At 39.8% G+C, this 27433-nt stretch overlaps 1 protein-coding gene across 2 annotated transcripts in view; it reads left to right on the plus strand.

Moving 5' to 3' along the window:
• Positions 1-27433, plus strand: part of REPS2 (RALBP1 associated Eps domain containing 2) — a 207714-nt gene that overhangs the window by 50554 nt on the left and 129727 nt on the right. The window contains exons 2-4 of one of the 2 annotated variants that reach the window (XM_058535505.1): positions 11885-12008; positions 19955-20103; positions 22213-22339. In XM_058535505.1, coding sequence (XP_058391488.1) covers positions 11885-12008; positions 19955-20103; positions 22213-22339 — 400 coding nt within the window. The remainder of the gene's footprint in view (positions 1-11884; positions 12009-19954; positions 20104-22212; positions 22340-27433) is intronic. The other variant, XM_058535506.1, reaches the window with a different exon arrangement.

Raw genomic sequence — 27433 nt, forward strand, 5'->3', positions numbered from 1 at the left:
AAGCCCCAAGCCACGTAGAGTACTAGTATTAAGTGGAAGCCACTGTGCTCCTGCCCGCACTGAGTAGCAGAGAGCAGAGATTTGCTTTGACTGCAGCCTGCTTCCACCGCCATCCTGCACCAGGAAGACAAGCTTGCAGCTACTGCAGCTTCTCACGTGCCAAAGTAGAAGCTCTGAGCAGAGCCTCTTTCCTTACATTTCTCACTTCTAAGCAAAATCTTATGTGAATATGTCTGATCATTGGAGACTTAGTCACTTTTGCAATTTAGCTGCAAAGGAGCCTACGAATTTGATTCTCAGCTTTCAAGCTGAGAGGTGGGACTTGTAATATGAGAAATTTCTCCAAATGAGAATGATTTTTCAAAAGATGATGGGCAATCAAAGATATAGTAAATACCCACTAGAGCTGCCTAGAGTTGTATTATGTGGACAAACCACAATTGATTAAACATTTTATTTATTTATTTATTTATTTTTTTGTGAGGGAGAGCAGCCCTGAGCTAACATCCGATGCCAATCGTCCTCTTTTTTGCCGAGGAAGATTGGCCCTGAGCTAACATCTGTGCCCATCTTCCTCTGCTTTACATGGGACGCCACCACAGCATGGCCGAGACAAGCGGTGCGTCGGCGTGTGCCGAGGAGCGAACCCTTGGGCTGCCGAAGCGGAGTGTGCACACTTAACCACTTGCGCCACCAGGCCGGCCCCTGATTAAATGTTTTAGATGGTGGACCTCTAGGTGTTTTCCAGTCTGTATCTTAGATGATATGTATTGAATGACCTTGTACATATGTCATTTTGCTTGTGTAAAATGGAATATAAATTCCTAGAGGTAGAATTGCTAGATCAAAAGGTTGATTGTAATTCTTACGGATGTTGCCAAATGGTGTCTGGATGTTATATTGATCTGTGCTTCCACTAGCAACGTACAAGTTCCTGATTTTTTGCCCTGAGTGTCTTCTGTGTTCAGATTTCGTCTGAGCCGGAGTGATAGGGTCTTGCCTGCTACTGGGCTGAGTTTTGGGCAGTGGGCCAAGAATGCTGACAAACTGGATCTGGGCCGGAGCCTCTGCCAGTACAGCCTGTATTTAGCATCTGGGCTGGATTCGGTCTACAATTTATTATAGGCTCTGTAGCCCTAAATTAAATGACATCTTGGGGGATCTGAAAGATAATGTAGCTTCCAAAATTGATTTGCAACTTGGGAGTAGCTTACATGTCAGGAGATCTTGGATCATTATGTGTTCTCAAATGCATAAGGATGTTTTTAAAGAATGGTTATGAAGATTTATAACACCTTTTCCCTTTAAAAATAAAAAGCAAATAAATGAAGTAAGCCAGACAAAGACAAATACTGTGTGATATTACTTATATGTGCAATTTAAAAAAGGAAAAAAGTTGAACTCATAGAAACAGAGTAGATTGGTGGTTGCCAGGAGCTGGGAGGTGGGGGAAAAATAGGGAGAGGCAGGTAAAAGGGTACAAACTTTCAGCTGTAAGATAAATAAGGTCTGAGGATCTAATGTCTAACATGGTGACTATAGTTGATAATACTGAATGGTAGAATTGAAATTTGCTAAGAGAGTAGAACTTGTGTTCTCACCAAAAAAAAAAAAAAAAGGTAAATACGTGAGGTGATGAATGTGTTAACTAACTCAATTTGGGAATCCTTTCACATTGTATATGTATATCAAATCATCACGTTGTACACTTTAAATATCTTACAATTTTATTTGTCAATTATACCTCAATAAAGCTGAAAAAATAAAAAGCAAAATATTATTTTTAGTGTGGGAACTGTTGCATAGATTTTGCTCATATCTGAAATATGACATCCAATCCTCCAGTTCGTTGCTGTGGAAGTTTATAGTAATGTAGCAAGCCCTTGTTCAAAACCTTCTGAAAATTTTAAACAAATGTGTATAAATGGGTGGAAAATGGGGGTGAATACGTGTATGTTCTTTTCTTCCAATGGAAGCATTCACTCTTTAAGTTGGTGTTTACTTAGTATAACTGATTATTTCAAGAAAATACACTTTCTGCTTGGCTGTTGAGGGTCTTTGCAGGGATATAAAGTATAACTCAGGGAGGCAGTGTGTTGTCATGCAGGGGTTGATAACCCTTTCTGCAAAGGGCCTGATAGTAAATATTTTAGGCTTTGTAGGCCAAGAGGCAAAATTGAGGGTATTATTTGGGTACTTATATAATGAGAGAAAACTTTTTATTGAAAACATTCAAAATATAATCGAGTACAATTTTTTTGGTAATACAGGTCTACTAGTAAGAAGCACGGAATTCTTGTTTTTGGGATAACATTTTACCTAATGGGATTCAGAGTGTTCTCTATCATCAAATTGATTGCAAATGTTCATATGTAAAAACCATTCTCAGCTCATGGGCCATACAAAACCAGGTAGTGGACCAATTCTGGTCCATGAACATTAGTTTTCCAACCCATGATGTAATGGAAAGACCATGAGCTTTGCACCTAGGCACATGTAGGTTTGAGTACTGGCTCTGAACTTGTGGCCTTGAACATATCACTTAACTTTGAGTCGTGGTGTTTGTGCATAAAGTGGAGGTAATGACACCTACCTCATGGAGTAAATATTATCCCCATCTTTGTTGTGATTTTGCATTAGGATTCCCGTTCTGTAGATCCTGATGTAATTTAGTTAGACTTACTTAGAATTAGTATTTAACAGATTCAAAAGCCAGTTTGTCAGGGGATGGAATAGTCACATGGTCTCAAAGTACTATGTGAAAACATGTTTTTGCAGTGGAGAGATCTGGCATTCAACACCTTAACCAAATGGCCAAGCTTAGCAATCAATGGTGGGATGATCTGACATTATGTGCCCCTCACTGATGTGACCTCTTACTGTATCACAGTGTCACCTGTGTGGTGTTCTTCCCAGAAATGTTTGATGTGAATGTTATCACAAGGAAACAGACAAATCCAAAATGTGAAACATTCTGTAGGACAACTGGGCTGAACTCTTGAAAGAATTCAGTATCATGAAGAAGCGAGGGGGATTGTTCTAGATTAGGGGAAGACTAAGGAGACATAGGATAAAAATGTAATGCATGAACGTTAATTAAATCCTGTATTGGAAAAAGAAAATCCAGTTTTTTAGGCTTTTTTAGAACAATTGAGGAAATGTGAGTAGGGACCATATGTTGTATGATAATATTAATGTTGATTTCCTGAGGTGATGGTGGGATGGTGTAGGAGAACATCCCTGTTCTTGGGAGGTGAGTAATAAAGTATTTAGGGGTGAGGGAGGGAGGGAAGAAGGAAGGGAAGAGAGAGAAAGAGAGAGTGAGAGAGAGAAAAGAATAAGTTGTTTTGTTTAGTGCTGCTCGCTTCCTAGTGTAGCACTGAGCACAGTGCTTTCAATGGGGAGATGCCCAGTACCTTTTAAACTAATAAGTACTTTCAGGTGTTAGTAGGCTTCTCTGAAATCACGCTTAAGCACTGAATGTCTCTCTGCTGTTTAACAGTGTGGTGGCTTGGCTTAGGCATATACTATGGTACTTAATGTTGGGTGATCGGATATGAGGGTTCATATTTTCCTGAGTGGCTGACCCAGGTCCCTCTGGACTGAAAGTCCTTCTTGATTTTTAGAAAGGATAAATAAATAGGAAAGGAAAAGCCAGGATAGTTGACCTGACTCTTCAACTGTTTCCTGAGAGGCTGAGGTACATCTTGTAAGCACGTACTTCAAATTCTCCTCTATATTTCTGTTGTTGAGGGTGCCTACTTGGGGGCTGACATCCCTTGGAGGGTATGCTGAGTAGAAGGGGGCTCAGAAGAAGAAGCCGGCAGTGCACCTCCGGAGCGCTGAGTGGCTGGAGCACCCCTGAGGTGTTCTGAGCTCCAAGGCAGAGGGCCAGGATAAAGCATGGCGGAGGCCTTTCCTTATGCTTTGACCCTAACCAGTACCTCCTTGCTGAGCGGGGAGGAACAGAGAAGTTAATATTCTATTATATTCCTGCAGGAACTCTTATGGCTATATAGTATGAGATGACTAAAGTGAATTTAGCAACCACTTGTAAAAGTAATTACAAGATGAGGGAAAGAAGAACGATTCTGCTACTACAGGCTGTGAAAACTAATTAATCCAAAAAACATTCATTGAGCAACAGAATATATAGCAAGCAATCATAAACTAGGAGTCCCGTGGGATACAAATGGTAAGATATACTCTTGCCTTGTGCTGGGCACTTGCGGGGTAGGGGAAGGAAATATGGGGTACAGTGGAGACAATGACCAAAATACCTATTTTGCTATATTATAAGGCTAGTGATGTGATAGAAAGCTAGTGAAAAGCTTTATGGGAATGCAGAAAACATGCCATGTGGAATTGACTAAGGTTTCAAAGATAAGGTTGGTCTTGGGGTGATTTGAAGAATAAGCCTGAAGGGTAAAGAAGTGGGGAGAAATCTGGCTTCCAGGCAGGGGACACACCAGGTGCCCAGAGGCCTGAATGGCTCTCATGTGTTGAGAGACCAGTTGGCATCTTGAGTGGCTGAAGCCTTAGATGCAGGGTGGGGAGGAGACAGGCATGGGGTTCTCGGAAAGATAGTTTTGGGCCAGATGGGAGGGCCTCAAAAGCCATGCTCAGGCATCTTGGAACGAGGAGCCCTAGAAGCCTGTTTGAGTTGGGGGTGATCTTGTTTTAATAAGATGTCATAGAGGGAATGTGGAAGATGGTGTGTGAAGTTGCATGAGTCTGGGGGCAGGAGTTGAAGCAGTCGAGGTGAGAGCAAAGAATCTGAACTTGGCCAGCTGCAGTGGAGAGAGAATAGAAAATAGGAGTCCACTGGTGCTCTTGTAGAATTCTTTCAACTCCTCCCACCAAGACATTTTAAATTTTTAAATCTTTCTAAGGAAGTCTTTAAAAATACTTGAAAGAGAGAAGCTTATTCAGACCTTTGAACAGTTCTGAAAATTTATTACATTTCAGCTAGGAAAGAAAGTATTATTTCATGCAACCTGGAACGTATGTGGACTGATTACTCAGCACAGTCACTTAATCTTTCAGAATTAGGTAGGAGGGAAGCTATTTTAGTGGCCTTCAATCTTCTTCCAGAACTTTGTCTGGGTTCCTCCCAAACGGTCGGTGAATTTTTCTGATTCGTATCCAGCACCCCAACAGTTTAGTGTACATCTGTAAGCTGTAAGGAAGTTGATTTCATCCATTCCTTTTTTTTCATCTCTTGACTTCCACCTGAGAAAACAAACACTAGTCCATAGGTTCTTGTTCTGTATTAGAGATTTGCACAGTGTGTAACCTAAGATGGATCCAGCTGAGAGTGTTACAGGTTTGGGGTTTAGACTAAAGAAGATGAGTGGAATCTTTTCATTTTTTTCTTTATTTTGAGAAAAGCTTGGCAACTTGGACTGTTTGAAGGAACAATTATATAAAATATCTCCTGCTAATTGAGTATCTGGGATAAACCACCACCTTATTTTCTTTAGATTGCGTTAAAACATTTCTACCCACAATTTAGAGCTTTTCCATGGAGAATTTAGACTTAGAACATTTTGAGCCTTGATAAACAAAAAACCTTACAAAATTAACCTGCCTTTTGGATTGAGAAGTCTCAGGCTTATGAGGCTCCATATGTAAGTTCCAAAGGCTTATAATTACATCTTCCTTGAGGCTTGAATATTTCAGAAAGTTCTTGGCATGTCTCTTGGAGGTTTGGGGTACGAAGAGCAAGAAAGGTGACCTATGGGCTTAACTCACTTATGTATGTATATTCTGCGTTGGCTACAAAGCAGTGAATCTAGTGGTGTATGAGACCACAGGACAGATTCCAAGGTAAATGAGGTGGTTTACTAATGTCAGATTTGGGTGTTTGTCTCAAAGTACCATAGTGGATATTTTAGCAGCAATTTCTGTCACCTGTAGTTAAGAGCTTTCCAGTTCTATGTGGTAGTTATGGTAAAGGAATAACCGAAGGTTAACTCGATACTAAATTAACACTGACTGAAATATAGTTGTTAAATTTTTCACATATCAAGGATTACAATTTCTTAATATTAGGAATTATTCTGCAAGACAACTATATTGATGTTGGACTACATTGATGATGTTGGTGTTCTTTTTCCATGTACAGGCCAGCCTGTATCTGAGGATGTGTAATTTATTCACAATAAGGGATGTATTGTAAAACTCAGTTACTTTTTATTCGTGAGAGTTGGTTCATTCACTTGATTGAGAATTTATTGACTGTATCTTGGGTGGCTATCCTTGTGCTAGGAGATGAATGGAAGTTACCCCTTGCCCTTGGAGAGGAGACATTTTAATGGGAGGTAGAGATAAACAGATAATTATAATATAATGTGATAAGTGCTGAAATAGACATTAAAAAGCTTAAATACGGAGAATTTCAAAAGTATACAAAAGTACAGAGTAGGAGAATGAACCCCCATGAACCCGTCACCCACCTCCAACAGTTCTCAACTCATGGTCATGCTTGTTTCACCATAGTCGCCCCCCTCTTTTATTTGGAAGCAAGTGCAAGACAGTGTATCATGTGATGGACATTTATAGACACTTCAATAGTCTGAGAATACACTGGGAAAATAAACTATACCTGGGGACTTGGGAAGGAGCTACAGAGAAGTACCATTTGAGTTAAATCTAGTGAGGAGGGAGGATGTTCCAGTTCTAGGTGAGTGAGATAGAACCCAACAATTATTGAACATTGCTAAGCATTGTAGTAGGTTCATTTAGTATATTATTTAATTTTTTTCCTCACAATAGTCCTATGAGGGAGACAATATCCCTATTTTACATTATAAGGAAACTAGGTTTCAGGTAAATTGCTCAGTTATAAAACTAATTTGTTTCTTCTTGAAAACCAACCTTGACCTCAAGGTTATTTAGTTTTCCATCTTCTGCACCAGGTGCACTAGATACAGAGATGTAAAAGGGCAAGATGTGTTTGGGAAAGTGGGAGAAGCTGAATGCACCTACAGAATTGTGTGTATGGGGGATGAAACTAGAGAAGCTGCTCAGGGCCAGGTTGTGAAGGGACTTTAATGCCAGACTAAGGAGATAGGATTTTGTCTTGAGGGTGGTGAGGATGCAGGCTGAGATGTATTTAAGCATGAGAAGAGTATTGTCAGCTTTTAAAAAGAAGAGTGTGCAGGTACTATGGAGGATGATGCAGAATTGGAAGGGGAGCTGAAGAGAGACTGGTTCAGGAAAATTATTTATTCAACCACTGTTTATTAAGCACAAACAATATGGGAGGGAATGAACTGATGAACAAAACACACATCTCCCTATTTCATGGAGCTTAGTTTAGTAGAGAATCAGTCACATGCAAATGGCCTTCTGTGATTTATAATAATAAATATATATTTGGCCCTAGACCCGGTTCCTGGCACAGAGCTCCTAAAACCCTCGGAATTTCCTATGATAAAGGTGTCTTTTGTTATGTTAATAAGGTGACTTTTGGAAAGCCTGTAGGTAACCTAAGGATGGGTTGCCAAGGGAACCAACCACATGATTAGAGGATTAGAACTTTCAGCCCTCTGCTCCCCCCCATCAGTTGCCAGTGGCCAATGATAATCAGTCATGATTATGTAATGAAACCTCCATAAAACTCCAAAAGGACAGGATTTGGAGAGCTTTCGGGTTGGTGAACACGTGGGGATTTGGGGAGAGTGGCACACCTGGAGAGCGCATGGAAACTCCTCACCCTTTCCCCATACCTTGCCCTATGCATCTCTTCCATCTGGCTGTTCCTGAGTTATATCCTTTTATAATAAACCAGTAATCGAGTAAGGAAAATGTTTCTCTGACTTCTATGAGCCGCTCTAGCAAATTAATCAAACCTGAGGAGGGGTGTCATGGGAACCTCTGATTTATAGCCAGTTGGTCAGAAGCACAGGTGACAACCTGGACTTGCGACTGGAGTCTGAAGTAGGGGGAGGTGCAGTCTTGTAGGACTGAGCTTTCAACCTGTGGAATCTGATGCTATTTCTGGGTAGATAGTGTCAGAATTGAGTTGAATTGTAAGACATCCAGCTTGTGTTGGAGAATTACTTGGTGCTGTGTGGGAAACCCACCCTCCACTTGTTGGTATTAGTTTCAGAACCTAATACATATGCTCATATAAAAAGGTGCTGAACTTCATGGTTCTCAGGAAAATGCAAACTAAAACTGCAATGGGGTACTACCACAGTTTCATCAGAATGGTGAAAATGAAAAAACTAAAAAATACCAAATGTTGGCAAGGACACGAAGCAATCTGAATTCTCAAATACTGATGGTGGCAGTGTGGCCATATCTACTAAAGGTGAACATACGTATGTCTTGTAAGCCAGCAGTTCCCACTCCTAGGTATAAACCAAAGAGAAATGTTATTTCACTCTAATGTATTCCATTCCACATGTTTTGACAAGACATGTGGTAGAATATTACAACACTATTCAGAATACACCCAAACTGGAAACCATCCAAATGTCCAGTGGCAGAAGGATAAATAATTTGTGATATATTCACACAAGTACTGAATAACAACAAAAATGAGTGAACCGTGATTTCATTCAATAACTTGGAAAAATGTCACAAACAACATTGAATGAAGAAGTCAGACATGAGGGTACATACTCTATGATTCCATTTATATAAAGTTCAGAAAATAGGCAAGACTAATCTGTGGTATTAGAAGTTAGGAAAATGTGTGGGTAGTGATTGAAAGGAGCTGCAAAGAGGGGCTTCTAGAAGGCTTGTAATGTTTTATTTCTTGATCTGTGTGCTAGTTACCTAGTTGTTCAATTTATGAAAACCCATCTAACTATATGCTGTGATTTGTATGCTTTTCTTATGATTTGTATGCTTTTCTGTATGTGTATTATGCTTTTCTATATGAATATTATACTTCAATAAAAGCTAAATATATAAATTAGTAGAGAAAATTTTTTAAGTTTCAAAGAGTAACATTTCTAGAAACAAATTCTGCTGGTAAGTATTGATGCCTACTTGCTCACTTGAGGAAGACTGACACATTATTATCTGAAAGTCACACTCAGGGATTCTGGACCTCTCTCAGTGCTTGCCCCTTTTGTTGAGAGAAGAACACCAACTAATGGAATAAAGTAAAAAAAAAAAAAGTTAAACCAGAAATCTGTCCCTGTATGGTTAAATGCATGAGTTCTATTTAAACAGTCTGTCACGATAGCCAAGTGAGATATTAGGAAGGATTAAACTAAGGCAGTGGCGAAGGAGAAGATAGGCTTGATTTGGGAGATGGTTCTTCGGTAGAATCAATTGGACATGGTTAGTGTCGAAGATGAAGTTTCTGATTTGGGATATGGAATGGTTGATGTCAGCAACTGAGCTGAGGGCTGCTGAAAGATGAGCAGGTTCAAGGTTGTGTGGGGAGGGGCAAATGAGTGAGGTTTATTGATTATATGTCTGAGATGGCTTAGAGTATCCATGTAGAGAAGTCAGGTAGGGTTTTGGAAAAGTTCACAAAGTGTCTGCAATATTAGGTTTGGAGAGAGTGATTTGGTGATCATTAGCATTTGGATGGTAATTGAAGCCTGGAGAGAGAATGAGATCACTCAAAGAGCAGTGCTTCTCAACCTTGGCTGCACATTAGAATCATCTGAGAGCTTTACAAAAATACCCATGCCTGGGCCACACCACTGATCAATTAAAGCAGAATCTTTGGGGGTGGGGCCTAGGTATCTGTATATTTCAAAAGCTCCTCAGGTTATTCTAGTATGGAGCTGGAGTGGGAAAAAATAAGACAAGTAGACCAATCTAGTAGACAATGGCACATTGATTGAATGGACACTTGTCAGCACTGCTACTTTAGCCGTCAGGAGGTAAGCAGTGTTATCCTCATTTACCCTTATGGGGAGACTGAGGCACAAGAGTTAAGTAACTTGCCTTAGGTTATACAAACAGCTGATTAGTGCTAGGGCCAGGATTTATACCTAAGTCATTTACTCCAAGGGCTGTTCTCTTTACCATAACATCCTATTGCTTCTCCACTTAAGAATGAATCTGGGGAGGGTTGAGACTTGGAATGGCAGTGTGAGAAACTAAGCATACCCTCTCCCCAGTGAAACAACCTCTTAACTGGTAAAAATTATAAAAAATAATCATTTAAAGTCTCTGGAAATTGACCTGAGGACATACAGCAAATGGAGAAACATTTATTCAAGAAAATCTACTAAGTCTTGGTAAGAACTGCCAGTCTGCAGCATTTGAGCTACTACCTGCTCCCCTTTCCCACTGCTTGCATATGATGAAGGCTTTATTCCTGGCGGGAATAGCCAAGAAGACGAGGTTCCCTCCTCGCCAGCCCTGGCTCCTAGACGAGGGTTAGGAGAGGTGGACCGCGGGCTACTGGAAATACCAGAAGGAGGAGAGAGAGAGAGAGAGAGAGAGAGAGAGAAAAAAAGATGTTTGAAGAAATAATGGCTGAAAACTACCCTAATTTGATGAAAAACAGTAATCTACACATCCAAGAATCCCAGCCCTGTCCTGCCCCCTCCGTTGGCTGCCAGGCTGCTTGTCTCCTGTGAGTGCAGACTGGGGATGCCTGCAGTCCAGTGAAAATACCCTGAGTTGCGGTGGGGGAGAATGGGAGTAAGGCTAGTTAAAATGCCACAAAGCTCGCTGTTCTTCCTGAGATTCAGCTGTTTTTCTTGAATAAACACTCCTTGGATTGCTACAAGCCCTTGGTTAATTTCCAGAGTTCTGTCCATTTTAGTCGATTTTCTCATTGCTTTGATGGAGAGAATTTTAGAGGCCCTTATTCCGCCATTTTTTGCTGACATTCAAGTTGAATTTTTATAGGAATTTTCTTAAGATCAATTAATGGATGTTTATAGTTTATTCTGAAAGCGCTTCTGGTATTTAGTTATTGGAAATCTACAAGCCCATTCATAAGAACCAATTAACAATAAAAAAAAAAAACCATCGTGTATCTCTATAGCAGAATATTAGGCAGTTGTTAAAACAATGAGGTGATTTTAACTGTGCCGATAGAGAAAAATATTCAAGGGATAGTGCTAAATGGAAAACAAGTTGCAAAATAGTATGTGGTATTCTATTTGTATCAAGTATTGTAGACAACAGGAAAAACACAGGTGTGTGCTATATCTATATATATATAGAACATTTTTAGAAGAATATAGTGTTTTCCTCTGGAGCATAGAAAGTAGGGGGTGCTTTTTAGTTCTTCACCCCCACTTATTATTTGAACTCTTGAGTATCTGTTACTTTGAAATAACTTTTAAAAAGTAATTGAATATTCAATTTATTATTAAACTACCAGTAGGATATGTGTTAAAGTCTGCAAATGAAAGACTGCAGTATCTTGAAAATATTTGTGTATATAGTATTTCTTTTTTGTTTCTCTGAAGTGAGCACTCAAGATGTAATTTTAATGCTTAGGAAATCATTTTGCATGAGGACTTGAAATATAATTCACTTTTAATTTTGATCAACTAGGATAATCCACAAGTAGTGGTAATGACTAATCTATTCTCTTTTCACCCCAGTGACTTTCTAGACTTCGTACATTAGAATCCACCCCCTGAAAAAGTCACTCTCTTTTGTAAGAAGACTAACAGCCATCCTTTGTCACTTTTATTTTTATCTTTGAAAGAGGAGGAATAACCACTCAGTCCTGAAACATCATGAGTGGGTAGAATTTAATTATCCAAATTGAAAACCTCCCTGTAAACTGGAGAAGAAGGAAACGGACCAGTGTGTTCAAATAGGTTCTCCAGGGACTTTTTGGTTAGCTACACTGAAATCCTTGAGATTTCATAATATATCTTGTCTCATTTTCCTGTTATGAAATGGGGTTTTCAGCATCGTTTTTCTTGTCTGTTTTCAGATCACAGAACTGTGTGGTGCCAAGCGGATTGGTTATTTTGGTCCAACACAGTTTTACGTTGCCTTGAAATTAATTGCTGCAGCACAGTCTGGCCTCCCTGTGCGGATGGAGAGTATTAAATGTGGTAAGTATCTCCCATTTATACATTTTTTTTGTCCATGACAGATTTCTTATTTATGAGCATCATTTTTATGGGTTTAAGGCCTGTTCTATAAGCATTTGTGGAATTTCTCCTTGCTTCTCCAACTCTTCTGTAAAATAAAATAAGAAAACTTAGCAGGTATCTTTGTTTCCTTGTTTTCTTTTTTAAATGGGAAAAAAATTCAGAGAGCAACTTGAGATTAGTTCCTTTTAACTGACTTGCAGTTAAAATAGATTTTATTCTTAGCAGAAAGAGATTGGGACAAGAATTCTAGAGCCTCTGGCAAAATAATAACATTCAGTTTAATTTTTTACTTGAGGAATCTATATTGTCATTTTAAGGCTCTGTTAGGGACAAGGGGATGAGTAACTGGGAGAGTTTGAGTGAAACTGCCCCTTTTCTCTCTCTCCTGTCCCTACCAGTCATATCAGATGTGATCATCCTTTAATTCCCCAATTCCTGAAGCACTGTTCTCATGATTATTAAGTACTTTGGGGCTACCAAAATTTAGGCAGAGTAAATTTATCTTCTCCAAGTTTTGATTTAACATTTTCTTATCTTGCCATCCCTTCCCCAACCCACTGTATACTTGAGCACTTTCCACAACTTAAACCAGCAGCAAAGTCCCCAACTCTTAGCATCTTTTATACTGCCTCAGTATTGGTTTTACAAATCTGTATGAAGAAGGTGATTATTCAAGGGATGTGCTGAGGTCCTCCCTTAATTCATTCTGATACAAATTACTTTCATATGTCCACACAGCCATGCAGGAACTTTTTCCTTTTCCTCATTTTGAGGTCAAAACCACTCACCTGTTGCCTGTCCTGTGAAGTCCCTGGTAGCCCTTGAAGTTGGTTCAGGGTTTATGGTTGGTTAGTCCATGGTAACCTAGAAGGTTACCTTCTAGGACAACTCCAAATAGCTGAGAAGATTCTGATAGCTTGACTGTGGGAAACAAAGCCCTTTTGCACTAACCATCATTAGATCGTCCTGCTAATCTTTATTAAAGGCTTAGTGTGTGTGCCAGGCACTGTCTCATTTAGTCCTCACAACATCCTACTCAATTAGGTATTTGTGTCAATTTGCATTGCCTAGAATAAGCTGTGATAACAAACACCACCGAAATTGCGGTGCCTTAAGAAAACAAAGGTTTGCTTTCTGCTCTGCAGTGGGTCAGGGTGACCCTCTAGGGCAGCTGCCTTCCACGTGTTGGCTCTGTGATCCTGACTGCTTTATCTTATAGCACCTCCAACATAGCACCTGTTCCCATAATTGCTGCAACAGAGAAATAGTTTCTCACCCTAGCAGTTAAATGCTTTGGCCTGGATGTGACTCATGTTACTGCTGCTCACAGTGCATTGGCCAGGACTTGTTACATGGATCCGCTGAAGTGCAGAGCAGACTGGGGGAGGTGTAATTCTCTCCTGTGCATGCAAGAAGAGGAGAACTGGCTGTGGTGAACACTGGAAGCCTCTACTGTGGTACTGTTCTTATCCCTATCTTACAGATGGGGAAATTGAAGTTTAGAGAGTTGAGTAACTTGCCTAAGGATGCAAGGTTGGTAGAGTTTGGAGCCAGGAGCTCAGCCTCCAGTTCCCTTGCTGTTCATTGCTATGCAAAGTAGCCTCTTCTTGATTATTCTTTCTGTTTAGTAAGGTGCTGACTGAAATCTGTAATCATGGAATATTTTCCAAATGGGGAAAAAAATCTGACCCAACAGGCATCCCTCGGTATTACATAATTTGGTTCCTTGAAATAGGTTTCTTGAAGGAGTATTATTTCAGTGGCAGGTTTGGTATTTATTGCTTGAAGGAGTGTTATTGCAGTGGCAGGTTTGGTGTTTATTGCTACAAGACAGCAGTCCCTGCTATAAGTCGCTTGCTTTGATTAGTTTAAAGTTACATCACATTGAGTTTGGATTTGTGGTAGGCACTGATAGTTTCCATTCCATTGTAAGTGGTCATTAAGTTTTATTGTAGTGTCTTCCAGTTTTATCTTCTGGAAAAGTTAGAACTGCTTTGTTGTATATAGGATAAACTTCTGATACTTGTGTTGCTTACTTTGTTAGACTGAAGTCTTTTGCCTGATTTGTACTCATATTTACAGCTTAATTTCCTGGGGTAGGAGGAGTGGAGAGGGGGGAAGGATTGTCTAAGTTATCACTTGTATAAAGGATTAACACTTTTTCACAAATATAAGACTTTCTCAGTTGTATTTTATAAATCCTGATGCTGCCTTTTACCTCTGAGGGTTTAAGTATACTCAGAGAATTCTGAATTTTCTTCCTTCATTTAATGATTTATTAAATAAAAGTTATTTGCAGTCAGCATATATTGAGTAAGAGTGAGGGCAAGATTGGGCCAGACTTTGAGCTGCCACTTAGAATTTTCGAATTTGTTGCTTGAAACCCATTAGCTTAATGTTTGATGACACAAACCTTGAAGGCCAAAGAGAGTGGTCTGTGAGAAGCTACTCTGAAAGGCTATGGTAGTCCCATCATACTCAGGGAGTTGTGAGTCCACCGTTAACTTCTCTAAGAGTCACACCCTTACTTCATGGATGACACGAGCCTGTGTGTATGTGTGTATTAACCTCTAACCCCTAGCTTTTCCTATTTCGGTAAATGTTACCACCATCTACAGTTGCTCAAGCCAGGGACCTAGAAGTCATCCTTGATTCACCCTTTTCCCTCACTCTCCAATATAATTCATCAAAAGTCCTGGCAGTGTGGCTCCAGTTGCACTGCCTGTTCGCTCCATCTCTCTGCCCCTACTAGACCAGGCCACCTTCAGCCACTCACCTGGATAACAATGGTTTTGTCATTGGTTTCCTGGCCAACTCTCTTCTCTACTCCAGTCTCTTTTCCCACGCAGCAATACGAGTGGTCTTTTCAAAATATCCATCAGATCATTTTATCCTCCTCCTTGAAGCCCTCCAGTGGTTGGTTTGTTGTACGTAGTACCAAATGCAAAGTCCCTACACTGATTTGTAAGGCCCTACATAATCTAGTCTCTGTCTACTTCTCCACTCTCATCTCAATCCTCTCCCGCTTGCTCGCAATCTGTCCCCCAGCCTCACTGGCCTTCTAGTGGCCCCCCAGCCTCCTGGGCCATTTCTATCCTACTGCAGGAAAGACCATGTTATTTCAAGGTCTTGGGTTCCTAGAAGTCTGTTATTTCCCCTCTCCTTCCCATAGCTGGCTCTTCCTTCTCGTCCTTCAGGATTCAGAGACTATTCCCACCATCCTATCCAAAGTAGCTCCTGTCAAATTAATTCATTAATGAAGGAGCCAGCATAAAGTAAAGCTGGTTCAAGAAAGTATAGGAGAGTCAGAAGTATTTATAGTCATGGAAAGAAAGAGTGCTGGAATAAGATTGCTAAATTACATATAAAATTGATTAATGCCCTACAGGGCAATAAAACTGTAGCTTGGTTATTATACTCTTTTCTAGGATGAAATTCATTTGCATTGCTATTAGAAGGGAATTATTTGTTAGCTAACAGTTTTCTACAAGTTAATATCTACCCATACAGAATTGTAAAATGCCTAGTCGAGAGTAAATAGTAAGTCAAAACAAAAGTGCATATCCCTAGGGAGTTAGGTAATCCTTGGATGGGCCTGTTAGGAAATACTTCTATGTGACAGTCCCTTCCCTACTTTATTCTGTCTCGGCATCTGCTCCTTCATAGCAATTATCAGAGTTTCTAAATATTCCTTTACAGGTTTGACTGATTTTTTGTCTGTCATCCTCCCTAGTCTGCAAGCTTACCTAAGGGGAAGGGAGGAGGATCTGGTAACCACGGCATTGTGGGCACTCAGGGCATGTTTGTTTATGTGACTGACCTGATGTTTTTTCCAAAGTAACTACAGGAAAATGTGTGGGGTGGCTTCACTTTGGAATTATAGAACATTATTGTCATTACTTTTTGTTATCTTGTAAGTAGCTGGTATAAATAAATCGGCAATGAAAAGTAGTGGGAAGAGAAGGGAGCCCCAGGAGGCAGGAGTGTTGTTGTGGTCGTAGCTCTGCTACCATATTGCTGCATGACTAGGACAAGGTCTGCCTTCCCCTTCCTGGGCTTAGTTCCTCATCTGTAAGTTGTGAATATTCTACCAGGTTTTCTCTAGACCATTTTCCAGCTCTGAAATGCCAGTTTCATGCTGAATATTCAAACCTGCAATAGAAAGAATAATTTTCAGGATGATAGTGTAGCCTGGTGGCTAAGAATGTGGGCCCCAGCAGTAGACTGCCTAATTTTGAACCTTTGCTCCATCACTTTTTATTTGTGTGCCCTCAGGCAAGTTTCTTAATCTCTTTGAGCTTCAAAGGGCTCGCCTGGAAAAGGGGTATACCAGTAGTACCTACCTTATAGGGTTGTTGTGGCAATAAAATCTGGTAATCCCTTGTCAGACATTTAGAAAAACATCTAAACTATTCTGTCTATTATGGTAGTTGCTAGCCACATGTGACTGGCTATTGAGCACTTGAAATGTGGCACGTCTGAATCGAGGTCTATGGTATAGGTAAAATACACATGGGAGTTTGAAGACTTAGTCTGAAAAAAGATTATAAAATTTATGTTGATTACATGTTTTAATGATAATATTAGGTTAAAATATATTAAAATTAATTTCACCTGTTTTTTACTTAAAATTAAAAAAAATTTTTGATAAAATTTACCATCTTAACCATTTTTAAGTGTACAGTTAAGCAGCGTTAAGTATATTCACATTGTTGTGCAACCAATCTCCAGAACTTTTTCACTACACTTTGTAAAACACCTTGGTACCCATTAACCAACTGCCCATTCCCCCTCCCCTCAGCCCCTGGCAACCACCATTCTACTTTCTATCTCTATGAATTTGACGATTTATTGATCCTTCATATAAGTGAAATCATACAGTATTTGTGTTTTTGTGATTGGCTTCTTAACTTTTAAAAAAATTTTGTGATGTAGCTACTACACAATTTACAGTTGTGTGTGTGGCTTGCATTATACAGTTGGCCCTCCGTATTCACAGGTTCCACACGCAAGGGTTTAACCAACCTCAGATCCAAGGCCTATGATGGTTGTGTCTGTACTGATCATGTACAGATCTTTTTTACTTGTCATTATTCCTAAACAATACAGTATAACAACTATTTGCATAGTATTTGCGTTGTATTAGGTATTATAAGTAATTTAGAGATGATTTAAAGTATGCAAGAAGATGTGTGTAGGTTATATGCAAATACACCATTTTATATAAGGGACTTGAGCATCCATGGATTTTGGTGTTTGAGGGGGTCCTGGAACCAATCCCCCTACGGATACTGAGGGACAACTGTATTTCTAGTGGACAGTGTTGAAGAACACTGAACAGCAGCTGCCATTTTAGATGGGATGTGAGCTCTCTGCCTAGCCCCACCCCTCCCTGTTGTCATTGCCATTTGTTATTGCATTTATGCTGCTTATGTTTTTTCTAGTGGATTGAGGAAATTGAAGTATTTCTTATATTCATGTCTCCATCAAACATGGAAAAACAGGATTTTTCCTTTACTTTTTAGAAGGTCACATGTTTAAAAAAGGAAACGCATAGTTTTCTTTGTGAAAGAGAAAAATAGTCATTTATATTTAATATACAAAGCGTTTCTATGTTCAAAGAATACAACCTAAGGTACCATTATGAAACAAATTATTGCCTTGGGTGGCTGCACGAATTGTCTCCTTGGCCCCTATAAACATTTAATTTGAACTCTTAATTTGTTTCCTGTGTGTTAATTTAATTCAATTTGGGAGAAAAGATTCTAACCAACTACTACAAATGGATCTTCTCCTGTGATTACTTGACATACAACACTGGATAGCACATACTTTATTGATTAATCTAATAAAGTTTCACTATTAAATTTGGTGTATATATGACTAGGAAAAAACAATTAGACTGAAAATTTGCAAACTAGTTTTACTTTTCACTTTTTAAAAGCTTGCACCAGCTGAAGGGAATTAGTACCTGCATTAAAGTTTTCAATCATAGGAATATTATGTATGGTTACAATTTTAAGTGCGAGTCATTTAAAACCACATAACCAAAGAAAGTCCGAGAGAAATTCAGCTGTATTTTGTCTTTTGCTGTTTGGTGGCTGTCTAGGGGAGAGAAGTTCTTCCTCAGGTGGACAGTTCTGGAGAAGTGCCAGAGCCAGGGAAGGAGAATGTGTGAAGTGACATGTCCTGAAGGATATCTGGGAGCCCTAGTCTAATAGTTGATATTCATCATCATACTGTGTTCGTATTCCACTGTTACCGGAGTTATCTGTTGAACACCAATAAAACGCTGGTCAGGGAGCGTTTTATACAAATGCTTACAAATGCTGAGAGCATTTACTTCTTTTCTCCCTCAAATAGTGTTTGGAGGTAGAGTCATCCTCTCGTGGTCAGATCAGGGTGCAAATTATTTTATATGATCTTGTTCCATCTTTTTAGATCCTTTTTGCAGACTGAGCTGAAACAAACACCTTTCTGAGAAGAGAACCATAGGATTAGCTTATATTTGATTTACGAGGAATCTAGATTTTCTTTTCTTTTGCCTTTTTCTTTTGAAGTCCTTTTTCTGCCTTGAGTGCTGGAGAGCTGCCGAGGTTGGGAAACATTAAAACATTAAAAATGGCGGTCATCCTCTCTTTAGAGGAGAGTCTTGGTTTAATTTTCCAGATTGGTAATTCTATTTATGTCTCTGGGGCCCTTGGCTGATTGATCATGCAGGGATTTGTCATATTGCCTACTTCTTTGAATCAAATGTGGACATAGCAACTAAAAATAAACATGATGTGGATATTAGAGAACCAGGGGCTTTCTTTGCCTGGGGAGCTAGGATACTTGCTTGCTGTTGCTAAGATGTTTGCTGGCTTTAGCACAGCATCAATCATTGGAAGTACAGCTGTGTTTTTGGAATAGTGAGCTGATGGAAGCACAAAGGCACACTGATGAGTATTATCCTGAACAATGGATACAGATGCAAATCATTATGCGTAATCCATAATATTATACCCATTTTTGGAGTTCTTTGTGCTGTGTGATTTGCTGTGCTGAGAACTAGAAGTGTGCCAAAGCATCGTTTCTGTTTTCAGAATAGTTTTGTCAGAAATTTGAAAGATAAGTAAATATACCAGACTGTTGCATTTCAGCTCTTTGTAGCATTGTGAGTGTGGCTAATGGTTTTGATGGTAGAATCTGGCTGAACATTGGACTGATTGCTCTAACTTGATACCATTTTCCTTATTCCATTATGAAAAGACAACTGGAGATTGAGTGTGAAAGTTCCTTAAGGAGTGACATAGGGTAAGAAATTGTTCTATCCAGTAAGTTTGCCCTAGGAATGAGGGACCTTTCTGTAGGGCAGCAGCACTTGGCACTGGTTACGAGCCAGCTCTGCCACAGATGAGCTGTGCGATTTTGGGAATGTTACTTAGTTCCTTCTTGTCTGTTCCACATCTGTCAAAGAAGGCTACTGATAGTCTTACCTTATAAGTTGTTGTGAGGATTAAATGAGTTAATACTTGCAGATCTTAATACAATGTCTGGCATATAATAAGTGCTGTATAAGTTTTTGCCTGCTACCATTTGTCACTTAATATTATATTTATACAATGTCACATCCTTTTTCTTGGTGCTGGACTAAGGGCAGAAGTGGGAGATCAGTCCAAAACCTGAATTTGGTCTGCGATGATTTGACAGCATTTAAAAATATTAAGCTGGAATACCTTGGTAAAACTAGCATTTTTCTATCATGACATTATTATAGGAGTCCTCATTGTGTTGAAATAAAAATTTAATCTGTATTTAGTGCTCTGGAATTTTTCCTCGAATGTGATTCATCTTTTGGCCATTGAGTTCCCCTTTTCACATTTTAAAGTCTCACTTGAGCGTCTCTGATTCTGGTCCTAAAGAATTGCCGCTGCCTCGCTTTATGATGTCAAAGACGGATGGTGAGATACGATTTGGGAACCCAGCTGAGCTGCATGGAACTAAGGTTCAGATTCCATATTTAATCACGGAAAAAAATACCTTCAAAAGAGTGGACGATGAGGATAAGCAGGTAAACACTCTGATCTGGCATGTCTATTTGATTCTGACCATGAAACCTCACATAGCAGTGCCTCATACCTGCTGTCAAGCTTCCAGCAAATCTCACCATCTGGGATACAATTACAGACTTGGAAGTGAGCCAGTCAAATTTCCTTGTAGCAAGAACAAGAGGCTGATGCATAGGAATTACCATGAGCCCCCCATGGGCCCTTTAGAGCCTACTTTAATGTAGAATTGTGTCTAAAGTAAGGCTACTGATTTAACACACTTACCTGATTTCTCTAATCAGCATTTCTAAATAGGTTCTTTGAAATGTAACTTCTAGGAGTTTTTAATAGGTCCTCTCCTCCAAAAAAGTCGGGAGAGAAGGTTTCTCTGGTTAAATATGTTTGGAGAACGCTGCTTTATATCCTATTCTTGGGGGAAAGGCTACATCTTCAGTCTTGGAGATTCACAGTGCACGTTAGCACGTTAAAGGCCTCGAGAAGTCCTGTAATAAAGAGACCTAGAAATCTGCATTTAATTTCTTGGGGAGCATGTTTGAAATGCCATCTTGGGAAATGCTGCCATTACACATTTAGTAGGTTAGGAACAAGAATAGGGAAGATGAGCTTTTAAAATTAGGCCACTAATTGCAATAGTCAGGTGGTGATTGGTAGAGACAAAAGTATAAAATTCCAGAAGAGTGAGCCTATCAAGAAGAGGTAAATAGTCTTACACATTAGTAAACGCTGAGGTCATCAAGGTACAAGCTCATACTTCTAATAAAGATGCAAAAAATCATGCAGAAAAGTCAAATTATATTTGATATAGTATCTTCTGTAAGGCAAAGAAATGTGTTATATTTTAGGAAGATGAATCAAAATATTTTCAAAATGCAATAAATATTAAAGGATTAAGTCAGAAAACTAATTTATATGGCTCACCCTGGTAATGCTGGCTATATGAGGTGTTGCTGCAGAAGTTTTATATTTAAGTGAGGTGTAGTATGTCCTGTTAAATAACTCCATGTACTGTTGCTTTCATAATTCTGATACATTTTAAACTAGTTCTTCAGGGATATATATATATAAAGAAGTATAGTAATCTTCAGTCAATACTCTTTGGCATGTTTTCCCAACAGCATTTGGAGAGGTATGAGAGTCCACTATCCCAGGATGGTTGATGCCCTGGGAACTTTCCAGGCCCATCCCCTGACTGTGTGATTGAGGACACTTCTTTCACTTCAGCCTGGGTTAATGCTAGGCCCACTCAATCTGTGGGTGTGAGCTCACACTTCAAAGGAAATATTCTTTTCTTTTTCTTGAAGAAGAGTATTTGATCAGTATCTCAGATTGCGTATATATTTTTAGACTAAGAGCACCTGTCTAGTCTCTGTGTTGATAAAAAGTACTGTTTCCTTATTACGTGGGTACTCTAAAGTTACCACTCTGTTGGTATCATTAAAAAAAGGAGGAAACCCAGTAGTAGAGTAAGGTTGCTTACCTTGCCTTGGGTCCTGCATAAAGTTCATATTTGAATTGAAATTCAAATTATAGCTTGTTAAGGCTCCATCCTAGTGTTTAGGAGTGGGCTAGTTGGAGTGGTTTACCCGTAATGAATTATTTTGCAATCTCTCAGTGTAAAAAAAAAAAAAAAGCTGGCATTTTACTTTGGCATAGTAAGCTCCAGGAATATGTAGCATTGAGCATTTTAAATATTTTTTAATATCCACATTTGCTAGGAAAGACTTGATAAGTGTAAATCCAGGAAATAGGAGCCTTTATTAATGAATCAAAATTGAATCTATCCACAAAGAGATCAAATTGGGGAGTATGAATGTTCTTTCATGTGATCAATGTCTTTCATTTTCCAAAGGAAAATATTGGCATAACTGAAAGTATTTCAGGCTTGTTTTAGTAATTTAGGTAACTGAGCCCCGGCAAGACTATTCTGTGGGAGACCTTTGAATCCTCAGACACTGCTTTTTAACCAAGCTGCGTTTTTGAGAAAACATTTCCTCCATTTGTTAAATCAGCCAGCTCACCAGCAATAGAGTTGCGTTATACTTCATCACTGCAGCTCAGAGCACCAGCCTTCTCGAATGATCGCCTCTGAACTCTGCTCTGGTTCTTTGAAGCAGGAAACACAGTCTCCCACGATGTCACCCCTCGCTTCCCCTCCTTCTTCCCCGCCTCATTACCAGAGGGTGCCCTTGAGCCATGGCTACAGCAAACTGCGGAGCAGCACAGAGCAGATGCATCCAGGTAAGAGGCCATCTCGGGGCCAGCTGTCCCAGGCAGTGTCTTAGAGACTCCTTAATCTATCAGGCAGCAACACCACCAGCTGCTGAATCTCCTGACTTAATTACCTCTGTCTTTGGAAACATGGCTCAATTTAATTGTATGCTCTTAAGTAAGGTTTTTAAAAAGAAATAAATATATCTTAGTAATGCCTTGTCTCCTGTCCTACAAACTAGTTCATCTTTAGACTTGTAAACAGCGATTTAGATGATTTAATCCTTCATATACAGATTTTATTTTACAGAAACATAACCTATTAAGGGTTTGTATTGTTTTGCAATTGTTATTCCTTTCTGCAAACATACCAAACATATTTATATATGCTTATATATATACTGCTTTTATGAAACTACTTGAAAAATATAACTATGCAAAAGCAAAAGAGTTGACTCAACCTTTAAAGACTGATCACATAAACGAAAATACTTAGCTCTTGTGTTTGGGAATAAGAATAAGGGAAATGCTAGAGGAAGCATTTTGCTGAGAGGTGTGTAAAGTGCCCGGTTGTGGGGGTGCCTGCTTGCTCATATTTATACTGTGCTGACCATGTCAGTGGTAAAATACGTTAGTTGGTTCTGAGGGTGACTTGCAGAGTTGGCTGCCCAGGCTACAGTGCTTAAAGCTCCATAAATTCACTGCAGCATCTTGTCCTCCTGGGGCTCAGGCTCCTAGTTTAAGATAGGACCAATTAAAGGTATTCTAGAATTGGATATTAGTAACCCCCCTTTTTTAACTTGTGGGCTGTGGCTGAAAATTACCCAGTTTCTGCAGGTTTTTGCTGCATTGGAAATAGTAGTGACTTCTTGAGGGACACAGATATAAAAATGTGTGCTGGGCTGGACTAAAGAGGGGCTGTAATCATGCAGAGAGAAGCAGATGCGGCATAATGGAAATATCTTTTGATTGGAATTAGAAGGTGTGGGTTTATGTGCCTAGCTATGTGACCTTGGGCAAGCTATTTAATTTCTCTGAACCATGATTTCCTCTCCTCTTTTAAAATGCACTGACAGTATCCTAGAGGGGGGCTGTGAGGATTAGTGAGAACGTGAGTATAAAGTGTGTTTGGAAATTAAGTCCTATGCAAATGTAACATAATGTTGTTAAGGGATAGTAACAAAAAAACACTCTCCTGCAGCTTGAATGTCTCATTGGTGTCTGAAACGAAACGGGGTTGAGAATTCTTCGTTTTCCCCTTATAGTCTCTCCTGCCTGCTTTCTCTATTTTTAGAAGTGGGGTCTTTTGATTCCTAATCTTATTTGGGCTTGGAAGTAGGAGTCCTATGCATAGCATGGTGCCTGTTTTTTGGTGTTTAATTCACAGGTGAGTCATTTTTTGTTCTTCTGAGTCAGCCTATCACCAAGTTCTACCCTTTTTTTGATACTCCTTAAAAAACCTGTCGGTACTTGCTCTCTCTACTTCTTGCTCCATTCTCTCCTCATTCTGTTCAAATTGGGCTTCCATTCCCCCAGTGGCAAACAGACAACCTGCTTCTCTCGGTCTTTCTTGACTCCTAGCAGCCTATGTCAAGGTCGTCCATGCCTTCATTCTTTTTTATCATTTTTTTTAAAGTGAGCTAAAGTTTACGTATGATAAAATGAACACATTTAAAAATCTTCAATTTGAGTTTTAACAAATGGATATACCCAGGTAGCCACTGCTTCGATCAAGAATAGAACATTTCCAGATGTGAGGGCGATCTGGCTGTGACATCTGTCACCGCATTGATCACCAGGGTTGATTTGGCTGGCTAGGCAGGTATCCCCTTCCTCCCGAAGGTGTGTGCCCGGTTGAAGAGGACAACCTTCCCCGATAGAGGAGGACCATTCTTCTGTCAGGGGTATACAAGTGGCTGTGCTCCCCTGCTAGAACCTCCAAACAAGCTCTCAAGGTCCATTTGTAGGAGAATGTAGGGTAGTCAAGCTTCCAAGACTCCAGACACATCCAAATGAGGCACTGCATGTGGCAGTCTGCCTTTCTGTAAAAAAAAAAAAAAAAAAAAAAGAACATTTCCATCACTCTAGGGATGCCCCTTTCTAGTCATTCCTTGCACCCCAGTGCAAGCACTGTTCTGATTTTTATCACCATAGATTAGTTTTGCCTCTTCTAGAACTTCGTATAAATGGAATCACATTGAATGACTGTACTCTTATGTGTCTCCTGTCTTTCCCTCAGCACGGTGGTTGAGATTGATCCGTATTGTTGTGTGTGTCAGTAGCTTGTTCCTTTTTATTACTCAGTAGTGTTCCATTGTGTGAATGTACCACAGTTTGATGATCCATTCTCCTGTTGATGGACATTTAGGTTATTTTCGGTGTTTGGCTATTATGAATAAGAATACTATGAACATTTGCTGGATCTTAGGATAGGTATATAAGAGATTACCAAAGAGTTTATAAAATGGCTGTATACTCCCACTGGCAATGTTTGAGAGTTCAGTGTTCCTTGCCAGCATTTGGTACTCTCAGTGGTTTCTTTTTCTTCAGTGTTTTTAGTTTTAGCCATTCTGTTAGATGTGAAGTGACATCTCCTTGTGGTCACTCTTTCATTCTTGAAACATTATTTTCTAAGTTTCTGTTACCCCTTCCTGGTTTTTCTCCTATATCATGATCCTTAAACTTGGCGAGCTGATCTTCCAGAGATTTCTCTTTTGCCCAGTATACCCATAAAGAGGAGTCTGAGTGGACAGTCTCCTGTTTCTCAAGGAGTTGAGTTTTCTGGATCTAGTCACTGATTAGGAGGCTGTTTGGTACCTATAGCTGGGAACAAGGTCATTCATAAATAAAATGTTTACATGTATTTCTGTTTAGACTTCTCCATCTATCTAAGTCAAAGGGAGGGAGAGTTTTTTTTCTACGGCAACTTGGGTCCATCTTGTGATTTTTACTTCTAATTAATACTGTTCACTTCAAAGCTTGTTCATTCCTATTTTTATAACATCTTTAGATTTTCCCCTGAAGGATTTTCTTTACCTGTCTCCTTCCTTTTCTGTCATATATCTTTAGGTCAAGAAGTAAGAGTAACCCACATGTCTTCATTCTCTTCCCTCACGTTTTCGGAACTCAGTTTCTCTTAAGGCTTTCATGTATTTTTCCATCTATTTCTTAACTCTCCTCTGTTGCCTTCACAATGCCATCAACCCCTCTGAAGAACCCAGGATTCTCTTTCCTATTTCTTTCCTCCATCTTCCCTTTGATCTATACGGTAACATATCTAAAACCTGTTAAACCTTAGTGACTGGTACTGAGCATTCTAGAGTTATTCTTTTTTTATTTTTTTTGTGAGGAAGATCAGCCTTGAGCTAACATCCATGCCAATCCTCCTCTTTTTGCTGAGGAAGACTGGCCCTGGGCTAACATCCGTGCCCATCTTCCTCCACTTTATATGGGACGCCGCCACAGCGTGGCCTGACAAGTAGTGTGTTGGTGTGCGCCCGGAATCTGAACCCAGACCGCCAGCAGCGGAGCGTGCACACTTAACCGCTACGCCATGGTGCCAGCCCCTAGAGTTATTCTTAATTTATGAATTTATGCCTTTTCAGAAAGGAGTTTTGCTGCTGGGATAATTTTCTAGGAATACGTTTTTCTGGGATCATTTCCCTGTCCAAGATTCTGTCGTGATTCCAGGCTGGTGGGGCATGTGTGTGACTGTGTTTTAAATCAGACTGAGCATTTTCAGACCAATCTGTGATTCAGAGCCCCCCTTCAGCTTCTCCCCTGGGCTCCTGCTAGTATCACCTGTGGGATGTAGCTATCGCTCTTGTTCGTTGGGTAAGACTTATGCGCCAGGAATCATGCAGAGGTCTTTATGTGCATTCTTTTCTTCTTACCACAACCCTCAGAGGCAGGTATTGCTATCTATATTTAAATAAATGTTTAAATCACAGTAATACATGCATATAGTTCAATAATACTTTAATGCCTATAGTAAAAACAACTATTCTCCTTCCTACCCAACTTGTTTCTGATCTCCAGAGGCAACTACTTTCAACTCTTACCTGCTTCCTTCTGATAGCTAATGTCTTATCTCAAATCAGTATGTCTGTTCTGCTTTTTCTTATTCTCATGAATCAGTTCTAGCTATCTCCTGACTTAAGAGCATGGGCTGTGATGTCAGTCTCCTGGGCCTAAAGATAGAGTTGGTGGGCCTACATTTCTGTCCATTTCTAGCCTGTGTTTCTATGGGTATTTCACTTTTCTGAGCCTCAGTTTCCCTTATCTGTAAAATGGAATAATCTCTGCCTCAGAGGTTTGCTCTGTGGATCTAATGAGACATGTTATATGAACATCTTTGCCTAGCACAGATCTTGGCACATTGTAGATGCTCAAATATTCCCTTATATTTTCTTTTGTGTTTTTACACTCTGGTACCTGTTTTACTCTTGAAGCTCTTAAGTGTTCTTGAAAGTCATCTTCTGGATATCATTCACTGGGTTGACTGCAGTCTTTAGTGTGCAGTTACTCGTGGTCTCTGTTCCGGTTTGACACTGAATCTGAGAGTGATAAAATCTTTATGCTTCTTTCTATACTCCTCCCCCTTGGAGAAAGATAGTACTTCTGGTTCCTTATTAAATCTCTCATAAAGGGATCTAAGAATTATTTATTTTGCATTGAGTTGCATGTTTTGGGTTTTATTTGGGAGGAGGGAGAGTAGAAGCAATAAGTAACATCTACCTTTTTACCTCCTGAGTTCAGATCCGATTGAGGAATGAGGCAGGAGTCAGATGGAGGGTGGCCTGAATATCAGCTGTGGTACTGATAGAGCTGATTGGAGCACGTATCTTAGATTTGTGACCAGATGGGCTTTAGACACTCACCTTTCCAGTCACAGGCAAACGAGGCCAACCCAGGCTTCCCAGAGGAGTAGGAAGAGAAAATCTGCCGTGAGTCCAGGCCTCTCCAAAAATGACCTCCCACGCAGCTGAATCTTCGTTCAAGCCTAACTGATGAGATGTATCTGTCTCTTTTGAGGGAAAGCTCTTGTAGGTGAGAGACTGGAGCCAAGGGCCGGATGGTCTTCCCCCACACATGTCCCTCCTAGGCAGTATAAGCTCCCTCCCT

This window comes from Diceros bicornis, chromosome X (genome assembly GCF_020826845.1).
Source record: "Diceros bicornis minor isolate mBicDic1 chromosome X, mDicBic1.mat.cur, whole genome shotgun sequence".
Lineage (NCBI taxonomy): Eukaryota > Metazoa > Chordata > Mammalia > Perissodactyla > Rhinocerotidae > Diceros > Diceros bicornis.